General features: G+C 37.7%; 2 protein-coding genes across 2 annotated transcripts; both read left to right on the forward strand.

Moving 5' to 3' along the window:
* Positions 1–2,447: 2,447 nt before the first annotated feature.
* Positions 2,448–3,056, forward strand: LOC102661246 (uncharacterized). The gene has a single exon (XM_006584203.1). The coding sequence runs from the start codon at positions 2,448–2,450 to the stop codon at positions 3,054–3,056; it is 609 nt and encodes a 202-aa protein (XP_006584266.1).
* A 1,929-nt stretch (positions 3,057–4,985) lies between these two features.
* LOC106799244 (uncharacterized mitochondrial protein AtMg00810-like) lies at positions 4,986–5,982 on the forward strand. The gene is made up of 3 exons (XM_014777437.1): positions 4,986–5,013; positions 5,075–5,209; positions 5,420–5,982. The coding sequence occupies exons 1-3, from the start codon at positions 4,986–4,988 to the stop codon at positions 5,980–5,982; spliced, it is 726 nt and encodes a 241-aa protein (XP_014632923.1).
* The last annotated feature ends 6,921 nt before the right edge of the window (positions 5,983–12,903 follow it).

A 12,903-nucleotide genomic window follows, 5' to 3' on the forward strand; every position in this document is an offset into this window, starting at 1 on the left:
TTTTTAGAATAGCAAATTGCTCTGGTTTGTAAAGATGTCTCCAAACTTCAAAACTACATATTTGCTGCAACTTTCCATGAGGGGACCCTGAAATTAAGCTGCTAAGTTTTTATTAACTCGTAATGTCTCTTTGCTGCTGCGAGGTTAATCTTTAACCATGAGGTAAACAACACCCATGTGATTGCTGATCCATGTCTGGCGAGGGATTTACATATTTTTATCCTCATTAATTCAAACATTTGAACTTAAAATTGTCTAACTTAGTATTGTTGTCTCACGTGCACTAATTAGTAGATATGATATGATCATATGAGCATTCAAATCAAGTTGGGAGATTTTGGCTGTGTGATTCAGCTTTTGGGAAACATTGTTGTGACGCTTTGAAGTGCATGGCAGGTGAATTTATTATTCAATTCTCAGAATGATCCTTGAAGAATATGCACCTGACTTGTTGTGGGAAAGTTGGTAGCATTAGCAAGTCCAAAAGGATGATTTCTGGTTCAAATATCTCAAGGAATCGAAAATCAAACGAAAAATTGGACGATCTTCGACAGAAAATTAGAGGTTGATCTCAAAGAAATTTGAAATGCCTAAGGGTAATGAAAACCAATACTAGCTTCTGTTGTTGTGAGAAAATATATGTTGTCATGAATAAGGCTTTTGAGTGAACCAAAGTACAACAATCAAGTCTATTATGTGCTTAATAAAATCCTATTTGTCAAGCCCGCTAGAAAGCTGAGTAGTGCATTTGTTCCAATCAGAATCTGACTTCTGACTTAATTGAGGTTGATTATCGCAAAATAACATGACCCTAACTGGTCTTCCTATGATTTTACCTAGTGAAAGTGACATGACATACTAGTGCATGGTTTGTCTTGTCATGTACTCGTAGGCGTCCGACGGGGATTTTCATTGAAAATTGGTAGCATTAGCAAGTCCAAAAGGATGATTTCTAGTTCAAATATCTCAAGGAATCGAAAATCAAAAGAAAATTTGGACGGTCTTCAACTGAAAATTAGAGGTTGATCTCAAAGAAATTTGAAATGCCTAAGGGTAAGGAAAACCAATACTAGCTTCCGTTGTTGTGAGAAAATATACGTTGTTATGAATAAGGCTTTTGAGTGAACCTGTAAAAGTCGTGCCTTTTAATTTTTCTATAAATAAATAAATAAATACAATTAATTAGGTCATAATTTCTCCACTATATAAATTAACTTTTAACCCAGAACAGCTTTTACAAAACACCTTAGGTTCCTTTTACTTCTTCTAATGCACAAAAATCCTAACTGAGCAAGCGGAGGAGGAGTTCTAAAGAGCACAAGAAATGCCACAATTGCTAACAGAGAACGTTTGGGCGACTACATCGTGTGGAAGCAAAGCTTTCTAAGTTTATTTTGATGATGCCAAAGACTCAAGTTAATAATCAAGAATTAAACAAGTTTCAAGAATCAAAAAGTCGTTCAATCAAGAATCAAGGTTTGTATCATCTTCTGGGAAGTTCACTAATTCAAACCAGCAGCATATAGACCTCTGAGTCTGTAGAATTAGTCAATTAAAGTAATCAACTGTTTGTGTAGAGACTTTCTTTACGCGTTTCTTGACTTATAGTTCCCAATCCTTTGCAAATATTCATTGTACTACGTTATCAACAATTACTTAAGTAAAGTCTCGGGAGAGAGATTGATCATGCATACATTGTCGTGTCTTTGTCGAAAGCAAGCAGCTCAAGATGTTGATAGGAGTTGAAAGCCCAATCCTCACCATCCTTATAAATAGTTTAATATTGATCTAAGATAATTATTCAATATATATAGTTAAGGTGATTACCTTATGCCTTTGTCTGTATTTTTTGTGTTTTCTTTTTTATAAAATATTAAGTTTGATATATTGTAAAAGTGTCTATCATTTTATATGGTGGGGTGTATGCTAATTTTAGTTTATTCATTTATCTTTCATTTAATACATGCTAATATATAAAATGATAGAAACTAAAAATAGCATGTATTAAATAAAAAATAAATCAGTAAACTAAAATTAACATATAGTCATTTATGTCTCAATTTCTTGTATTAATGTTATATTTTCAATATCATGTACCTATGTTGAATGTGTGTATTAGCAGTTGTGTATCATGAGTGTTTAAGATTGTTTATTTTCAGTTATAATTGTTTTTATGATTCCTTTCAATTGCAATAGCTATTATGTTAGTGGTTATTGTTTAGGAAGTCAGTTATTATTTTTATAATTTCGTTCAGTTACAAAAAATCTCTATTTAAACATATTATTATTCAATAAAATATGTGCATTCATCTCCTTTCATTCTGTGAGTTAAGTTTTTCTTCCAACAGATTGGTATCAAGAGCCTTCTTCTTAAGAGGGACCTGTGAGTGAACTGAGTAAAACCCACCACAAAAAGCCAAAACACCTTGCTTCAATTCATCAAATTGATGGACTCTGAAACACCGTACACAACATTAGCACCACCTGTGTTTGATGGTGATAATTTTCAAATATGGGCAGCAAGAATGGAGGCACATCTGGAGGCAAATGATCTATGGGAAGCTGTTGAGGAAGACTATGAAGTTCTTCCTGTACCAACCAATCCAACAATGGCTCAGATAAAAAATCAAAAGGAGAGGAAAGCAAGAAAGTCAAAGGCAAGAGCTTCTTTATTTGTTGTTGTCTCAAAAGAAATTTTCACTAGAATAATGACCATCAAATCAACATATGAAATCGGGAGTTTCCTCAAGAATGAATACGAAGGAGATGAAAGGATTAAGGGAATGCAAGCCCTGAATCTGGTTAGAGAATTTGAGATGCAGAAAATGAAGGAGTCTAAAACAATTAAAGAGTATGCTAACAAGCTTCTTAGCATTGCCAACAAAGTAAGATTGCTTGGTTCTGAATTTTCTGATTCAAGAATATTTGAAAAAATACTGGTGACTATCCCTGAAAAATTTGAGGCTACTATTACAGCCTTGGAGAATACTAAGGATCTGTCAAAACTTACCTTGGCAGAACTTGTAAATGCTTTGCAAGCCCAAGAGCAAAGATGAAGAATGAGGGCTAATGATTCTATGGAAGGAGCATTGCAAGCTAAATTGCAAATTAGCCAAGGAGAGAAAAACAAGTGGAAGAAATACAAGAAGAAGAATTTCAACACACAAGAAGCAGCGGCTAACACTAGCAACAAAAGTGGAGACAACAACAAAGGATTTCCTCCTTGCAAGCATTGCGGCAGAATGGGTCATCCTCCTCTCAAATGTTGGAGAAGACCCGATGTTAAGTGTGAAAAGTGTAACAAGTTGGGGCATCATGTGAGAATTTGCAAAAGCAATCTTCAACAAAAGAATGAGGCTCAAGTTGCAGATCAACAAGAGGAAGAACAATTGTTTGTAGCAACTTGTTTTATAAGCAGTAGCTCAACTGAATGTTGGCTAGTGGATAGTGGTTGTACCAACCACATGACCCACGATCAAGAGCTTTTCAGAGAGTTGGACAGATCACAGGTATCAAAAGTTAGAATCGGAAATGGTGATCTTATCACTGTTGAAGGAAAGGGAACTATAGCCATTGAAAGTTGCACAGGTACAAAATTAATTTATGATGTTTTGTATGTACCTGAGATTGATCAAAACTTGCTAAGTGTGGGAAAATTGGTTGAGAAGGGGTTTAAAGTCATCTTTGAAAATAAGCACTATTTGATTAAAGATGTCAATAACAAGGAAATTTTCAGTATCAAAATGAGAGGCAAAAGTTTCTCATTTGACCCACTGAAGGAGGAGCAAGCAACCTATCCAGCTACTGTAAGCAGTACAAAGGCTTGGCACAAAAGGTTAGGCCATTTTCATCATACAGCTGTGTTGAACATGCAACGAAAAGAGTTTGTTCATGGCTTACCTCACTTAGATTCTAAATTACCAAGTTGTGAAGCATGTTAATATGGCAAGCAAGCAAGATTACCCTTCAAACAATCAACCTGGAGAGCAACAGAGAAGCTACAGTTGATTCACACAGATTTGGCCGGACCTCAAAGGACTGCTTCGCTTAAAGAGAGTAAATATTACATCATCTTTATAGATGATTTCACCAGAATGTGCTGGATTTACTTTCTTAAGTCTAAGTCAGAGGTTGCAGGTGTATTTTGAAGATTTAAGCAGTGGATTGAAAAGCAAAGTGGCTGCATGATTCAAGCTTTGAGGTCTGATAACGACAAGGAGTACACTTCTGCGCAATTCACCATGTTTTGTGAGGAAGCAGGCATTGAGCATCAATTAACAGCTCCTTACACCCCTCAACAAAATGGGGTTAGTGAAAGAAAAAATCAGACGATAATGGAAATGGTCAGATGTATGCTTCATGAGAAAGGGTTACCTAAGGAATATTGGGCAGAAGCTGCAAACACTGCAGTATTCTTGCTAAATCGAGTTCCACCAAAGCAGTAAACGGGAAGACTCCTTTTGAGACTTGTTATGGTTATAAACCTTTCTTGAAAAATTTTAAAGTATTTGGATGCTTGTGTTTTACTTATGTGCCACAGATTAAGAGAGACAAGCTAGACAAAAAAGCTAAATCTGGCATCTTTGTGGGATATAGTTCAATATCTAAAGCTTATAGAGTTTTCCAACCTCATACAAGAAAAATTCTGATAAGCAAGGACGTGTACTTCATGGAGAATGAGAAATGAAGCTAGAATGATACTGAAAAGATGTTGATAACTAACCCTTTGCAAAATCAAGATGAGTTAATTGATGATGCACCAGTGAGAGGCACTAGATTGCTCTCAGATATTTATGAAAGATGCAATGTAGCAGTTCTAGAACCTGTAGGATATTGGGATGCAAAGGAGGATCCAAAATGGATTGCTGCAATGCAGGAGGAGCTTGTCATGATTGATAAAAATCAGACTTAGGAACTTGTTGAAAGGCCTGAACACAGAAAAGTCATAGGTGTGAAGTGGGTGTTTAGAACAAAGCTGAATGCAGATGGCTCAATCAACAAACATAAAGCAAGGTTAGTAGTAAAGGGGTATGCTCAAATTTTTGGAGTAATTTCTTTGATACTTTTGCTCTAGTTGCAAGGCAGGATACCATTAGGATGTTGCTAGCTATTGCAGCACAGAAGGGATGGAAAATCTGCCAACTTGATGTTAAGTCAGCTTTCTTAAATGAATTTCTGGAGGAAGAAATCTATGTTGAGCAACATGAAGGTTTCCTTGTGAAAGGACATGAGGACAAAGTCTATCAATTAAAGAAGACTTTGTATGTTTTGAAACAGGCCCCAAGAGCCTAGTACAACAGGATTGATGAGTACTTATCAAAACTAAGCTTTGTTAAAAGTCTTAGTGAATCCACTTTATACATCAAAGGTGATCAAACTAACTTTATTGTGATCTCTTTGTATGTTGATGATCTCTTAGTCACTAGCAGCAATGTTGAACTTATTCAGCAGTTCAAGGATGATATGATGCAAGTCTTAGAGATGACAGACCTAGGAGAAATGTCATATTTCCTTGGTATGGAAGTTAAGCAGAATGAAGGTGATATGTTCATCAGTCAGAGAAAGTATGCAAAGGAGATCCTGAAGAAATTCAACATGGAGAACTGTAAAGACATGAACACTCCTATGTGTCAAAAGGAGAAGTTATGCAAGGATTATGGTTCAGAACAAGTGGAAGAAGTACTCTACAGAAGCTTAATTGGTTGCTTAATGTATCTCACAACAACAAAACCAAATATCTTGTATCCTGTAAGTGTACTTTCAAGATTCATGAATTGTGCTAAAGAATTTCATTTTAAAGCAGCAAAAAGAGTGTTGAGGTATGTCAAGGAGACTTTAAATTATGGAATGAAGTTCAGTCAATCACAAGATTTCAAGTTGCAAGGTTATTCTGATAGTGATTGGGCAGGGTCTTTAGATGACATGAAAAGCACCTCAGGCAACTGTTTTAGTTTTCGATCAGGGATGTTCTCTTGGAATTAAAAAAAACAAGAAATTGTCGCACAATCAACCACTGAAGCAGAATTTATAGAAGCCACAACACCTGTTAATCAAGCCTTATGACTAAGGAAATGCTAACTGATTTGCACTTGGAGCAAGATACAACTATGAAGTAATGGTGGACAACCAGACAGCCATAGCCATCTCTAAAAATCAAGTTTTTCATGGAAAAACAAAGCATTTTAGCATCAAATTATTTTTTTCTTAGAGATGTACAGAGGGATGGTGCAGTGTGCTTGAAGTACTGCAAGACTCAAGACCAGTTGTTAGATATATTCACCAAAGCTCTTCCAAGAAGCAGATTTGAATTACTGAGAGAGAAACTTGGACTTGCCAACCACTGTGTATCAACAGTTGCCTATCATGAGTGCGTAGGACTGTTTATTTTCAGTTATAATTGTTTTTATGATTCTTTTTAGTTACAATAGCTATTATGTTAGTGGTTATTGTTTAGGAAGTCAGTTATTATTTTTATAATTTCATTCAGTTACAAAAAATCTCTATTCAAACATATTATTATTCAATAAAATATGTGCATTCATCTCCCTTCATTTTGTGAGTTAAGTTTTTTTCCAACAACCTATTTGCTTTTTTAGAATAGCTAATTGCTCTGGTTTGTAAAGATGTCACAAAACTTCAAAACTACATATTTGTTGCAACTTTCCATGAGGGGACCCTGAAATTAAGCTTCTAAGTTTTTATTAACTTGTAATGTCTCTTTGCTGTTGCGGGGTTAATCTTTATCCATGAGGTAAACAACACCCATGTGATTGCTGATCCATGTCTGGCAAGGGATTTACATATTTTTATCCTCATTAATTCAAACATTTGAACTCAATACTTAGTATTGTTGTCTAACGTGCACTAATTAGTAGATATGATATGATCATATTGTTAACTATTACACTTTTACAGAAAAAATGAATTGAATTGCTTATTCACTTCTCAATTGATTACAGTAGGAACCTTGCTTATATAGCAGGTTAATAGTAACTACTTGTTGGTTATAAGAAAACAAACTCAACCAACCTTATAACTACCAGTTTACAGCTTTTTAAAACTTTGAATTATTCCTAACATTCCTCCTTAATTCAAAGTTGCATTTACACAAACAACTCCAATGGAATCTCTTAAACATCTAAATCTTTCTAGCTTCAAAGCCTTAGTGAGTATGTCTGCAAGCTGAACTTCAGTTCTGCTGTGCTCAATCTTCAACTTTTCATTATTGACTTGCTCTCTTAGGAAGTGAAACTTTGTTTCTATGTGTTTACTTCTTCCATGGGAAGCTGGATGCTTTGCTAAATCAATGGCAGATTTATTGTCTACCAACAGCTTCACCTTTCCTGATTTTTCTAGTTGCAACTCCTTAATCAGGGCATCCAATCACACAGCTTGGCATGCAGCTTCTGAGGCTGCAATATACTTTGCTTCACAGGATGACAGTGCTACCACTGCTTCCTTGGTGGAGGACCAAGAGATTGGTGCTCCTCCATAAAAGAAAATGTATCCTGCAGTGCTTTTCCTATCATTTTTATCCCCACACCAATCAGAATCAGAGTATCCAGTCAATTCTGGTCCTATGTCAGCTTCACCTTTAGGAAATAGAATTCCAAAATTGGTTGTCCCTTGAACATACCTCATAATCCTCTTAACAACTAACAAGTGAGACTGCCTTGGTTCTTGCATAAATCTACTGATTAGCCCAACACTGAAGTTTAAATCAGGCCTTGTATTGCATAGGTACCTCAAGCACCCAACTATTTTACTGTAGTGAGTGGGGTCAACTGGTTCTTCATCAGTTTCCTTCTCTAACACAAGGTCAACCTCTGCTGGTGTTCCTGCTGGATTGCTCTGCTGCATATTAAATTTCTTCAGCAGGTCTTGTGCATATTTGGACTGATGCATCACTGTACCATATTGAGTCATTCTAAAATCCATTCCAAGGAAATAGGAGAGAAGTCCAAGATCACTCATCTCAAATTCATTCATCATTTGATTTTTGAATGCAGTAATCTCTTCCTCACTACTTCCAGTAATCAAGAGGTCATCAACATATAGACATACAATCAATGTCTCTGATTTGCTGTCCTGCAGACATCTCACATACAGTCCATGTTCTGAGGTGCATTTCTTGAAGCCAATATGTGACAAGAAGCTATTGATTCTCCTATTCCAAGCTCTTGGAGCCTGTTTGAGGCCATACAATGCTTTCTTCAGCTTGTACACTTTGTTTTTTGAATCCTTCGCTACAAACCCTTGTGGCTGAAGCATATAAACTTCTTCATCTAATGGACCATTTAGGAAGGCAGATTTAACATCTAGTTGGTGCAGGGACCAGTTAGCATTAGTTGCAATGGCTACAACAAATTTGATAGTTTCAATCCTAGCCACTGGTGCATAGACTTCACCATAATCAATTCCAGCCTTTTGCAGAAAACCTTTTGCTACAAGTCTGGCCTTGTGTTTCACCACTTCCCCCTTTGGGTTAACCTTCACTTTATAAACCCATTTTAGTGCTATAGGCTTCTTGTTTGAAGGAGGATCCACCAATTCCCAGGTCTGATTTTTTTCTATATAGTCAATCTCCTCCTGCATAGCCTTCACCCACATTTTATTAGTTGTTGCTTTGTCAAATTCAATAGGTTCAGCTTCTGCTATGAGTGCAAAATGGACCCATTCTCCTTCTAAGTTTACTTCTGAATCCTGAAATAGCTCATAGTCCCTCAAAGGTATTGGTAGTTAACTTGTCCTTGATGATTTCCTTACACTAGGAACTTGGTTAGTAGTTGGTGCAGCTGGAGGTGTTTCTTCTTCTAACAATATCCTGGACTGACTTTCACTAGAAATTGAATTCCAATTCCAGCTTCTAGTTTCATCACAAATAACATCCCTGCTAATGGATACTTGACCACTTTCTGGATTATACAGCTTGTAGCCTCCAGTTGAGTGATAACCAATTAGGATATGTGGCATGCCCTTATCATCAAGCTTTCTTCTAAGTTGATCAGGAACATGCTTGTAGCATATTGACCCAAAGATCCTTAGGTGTGTGACACTCGGTTTGGCTCCAGTCCATGCTTCCTCTAGTGAAGTATCTATCAATCTCTTAGTGGGAGATCTATTTAATATGTATGCAGCAGTTGATACAGCTTCTCCCCACAAGAAACATGGCAGGTTTTTGCTCTTAAGCATGCATCTCACCATGTTCAGCAGTGTTCTGTTCCTCCTCTCAGCTGTGCTATTGTGTTGAGGTGTGTAAGGTGGTGTAACCTCATGAATTAGCCCCTTACTTTCACAAAATTCCTTGAACTCTTTTGACACATACTCACCCCCACCATCAGTTCTTAGTACCTTAATCATTTTTCCACTTTGCTTTTCAACTAAGCATTTGAATTTCTTAAAGACATCTAGGACTTCATGCTTCTTTTTAATCAGATAAATCCAAACTTTCCTAGTTAAGTCATCGATGAAAGAGATGAAATACCTGCTGCCTCCAGGAGTTTCTGTTTGTATAGGACCACACACATCAGAATGGATGACCCCCAGCTTCTTAGTTGCTTTGGTAGGAACAAACTTGCTAAAGTTTCCTCTGGTTTGCTTGCATTCAATGCACTCTCTGCACACCTCATTAGGGACTACAATATGGGGTAATCCTTCAACCATCTTGTGGCTAGTAAGTAGGTGCAGATCCTTGAAGTTGAGATGACCAAACCTGAGGTGCCACAACCATTCCTCCTTATTTTCAGAGGTTTCAAAGCACTGATGCTTCAGAATGTTCATCCCAATCCTAAATGTCCTGTTCTGGGACAAATTTTCTTGGATAACCAACTTCTGATTTCTATCAAATACCTTGAGCCAATTGTCTTCCATTGTCATAACAAATCCCTTTTGTAGTAGTTGGCCAAGACTCAACAGATTTTTTTTTAGGCCAGGCACATATAGAACCTCCTCAATGACTGTTTCTTTTCCATTTGTGTCTCTGAAAGCCACTCTGCCAATGCCTTCTGCAGTGAGACTACTATCATCTACAAATCGGACTTTGCTCTTTGATGAGTCAACCAAACTGATGAACCATTCCTTCTTCCATGTCATGTGAGTGGAACATCCAGAATCCAAGTACCAAGAGGTGTCAATGGAGGATTCCTTACTTGTGGTTGCCATGAGCATTACAGCTTCAGAATCTGATCCTTCATCCTGTGCTAGATTTGCCTGATTCTTTGGCTTATTTTAAGCACTTTCTCCTTGCCAACAGTCTCGTGCATAGTGACCAAGTTTTTGATAGTTGTGGCATCTCACTTTCCTCTTATCAAACTTCCATTCCTTGCTGCCATTGGAGCTATCATTTTTCTTCTATGATTGATCACTTTTCTTTCCTTTAAAGAATTCACTGCCTGCATTATATCCTTGATCTTAGTGTTTCTGATTACTGCATGGCTTATTTCCCTTCCATGGTCCTTTCCCTTTTCCTCTGTAGTTGGATCTTGCTTGAAGTGCCTATTCTTGATTGGATCTTCTCTCATTGATCCTCATTTCATGTGCCTTTAGGGAGTGCTGCAATTCTTCAATCTCCATGTCATCTAAGTTCCTTGACTCTTCAATTGCAACAGCCACATGATCAAATCGTGGTGGCAAAGTTCTCAAGATCTTGTCTACCACTAGTTCATCGGGGATCTTATCGTTACACGACCTCATGGATTAACCAGTTCTTGAATCCTATCAAAGTAATTTGAAATTGATTCTTTCTCTTCCATGCATAGTAATTCATATTGCCTTCTCAAAGTCTGTAGCTTCACTTTCATGTTCTTTTCTCCATCACCATATGTTTTCATCAGAATCTCCCATGCTTCCTTAGAGGTAGAGGCCTTCGAGATCTTGTTGAAAATCTTTGAGTTCACACATTGGTAGATGAGAAATCGAGCTTTGCAGTCAAGTTTTTGCTTCTGTTTGAAAGCCAATTGTTGTTCTTCAGTGGCTTTCCTCCCAGGATCTTCAAACCTAAATGTCGCCACTTCAAATACATCTTGGAAGCCAAAAATTGCCAGCATCTTGACCTTCCAATCATCAAACAGTTTTCCATCAAAAACCGATAAAGATCCTTGAATGATACTGTTTGAGCCAGCCATGTTGTACCTTGATCCTCCTTCACTTTCCTATACACAGCTGCTATCTCAGAGGTTCCTTTACATGCGTTCTTGACTACCAAGAACCCCACTCAGCCACCATAATCACAGATATGATGGTGAAAACAATGAAGAATCACTCACAAGTCTTAGTTCTCACAAAAAAGAATCTCGAGAAGAAAGATTTCCCTTAGTTTTTTTTGGTGTCAACAGAAGCTTGCTCTCCCACTACTAGAAAAACTATTATTTACGATGTTGTTTCTAAGACGGTTCTGAAGGACCGTCTTAGAAGAGGAGGCGGTGGCAAATTTTGTAATTTGGAGAAGAAATAATATTTTTTACGTCACACGTTCTAAGGCGGTTAAAAAGAACCGTCTTAGAATGTAAGATTGTGAAAATTTTATAATTAAAGTTAATAAGTTAACGACGGGTATTAGGTAGGCCCGTCTTAGTTTAATTAAGGCAACACAAAGCCCAACTCAGTAACGTACACTTTTCACCTTCGAAGCAATTAGGGTTCGCGATTTCTAGAACCTTCGAAGCTCAAATCTCTCTTGAAAGGCTTCGAATCACGATCCTCTCCCTCTCACCTTCTCTTCCCTTGCCACTTTCCCACCACAGGCTCCTCTTCGTCGTCATCCCCACCACAGGCTGTCGCGCCCAAAGCCTATCCTCCAACCACCTCCTCCACTCCCCCACCCACCACCACCACCCGCTCCCGCTCCCGTTTCAAAAACCACTCTGGCCTCTTCTCCTCCATCCCCCACTCCTTCCTCCTCCTCCTCCTTTGGCCCCACCGCTTCCTCTCCTTCTAACTCCCCTATCGATTCTCCTCCTGCCCCTATGTCCCCTCCGACTCCCCCGTCACCTCCAGCCCCGCCGTAGTCAGCGACAGACCAGCCGACACCCCCACACTTCAACTGCAAATCTGCTTACGTGGCCTGAAAGGATATGGAGAGAAGCAATCCGGTGAGGAAGCCACACACTTCAAGTGCAGATTTGCTTACGTGGCTTGAAGCTCCCATTTCTGATTCCTCAGCTCCTCCTTCCTCCGTCGTTCGTTCTCACCAGGTACAGTCTACTTTTTTTTGTTTTTCTTTTGTTTCTTCTTTGGGTAATTTTTATTTTTCATTTATCTGTGGGTTTTTTTTTTTGCTGTTATTGTGGAATTTCAGCCATCGGATGGGATGAGGAAGGTGGTGTATGGGTTTCAAGTCACCGATGAAGAGGTCGAGAGCTTGAATAAAAGGTGAGATCTACTCTATTCTCTCTCGTTATTTTCTCTAAATTCAACTTTTTATGATCTTTTCATTATTAAAACTTTGAAAGCCTTTGAAATTTGAAGAAGCTGGTTCCCTTTTCTACCCCAAAATATCTGGCACACTTTTATGAAGAGGTTGACCCCTTTTTCTGTGCTGTAGAATAGGGTCTGCTGACTATTTACACTTTTATTTCTTTATCTTTTTGAGTGTGGGATAGGAGAATTCCCATATACTGCAAATGAAGGTCCTGTCAATCTTATGTTGCAGGTGTGTGTGCCAATGCTTATTGATGCTATTTGTTTCCTTTGTATGATTAAATGTCCATGTTTTCTGAGAAGAACATCCTTGTTGACCATTTTTTACATGTCTTTTTCTTTTCACTTGTAGAAAAACTTTTTATCTAAAGTAATAGCAGTAATCACACAAAATGAAACAAAGTATATCTAAATTTGTCATTGCAATATGTCATAAATGAGATAATTCATATTATGTTCAATATGGCATACAATGTACTCAAAATA

This window comes from Glycine max, chromosome 7 (genome assembly GCF_000004515.6).
Source record: "Glycine max cultivar Williams 82 chromosome 7, Glycine_max_v4.0, whole genome shotgun sequence".
Classification (NCBI taxonomy): domain Eukaryota; kingdom Viridiplantae; phylum Streptophyta; class Magnoliopsida; order Fabales; family Fabaceae; genus Glycine; species Glycine max.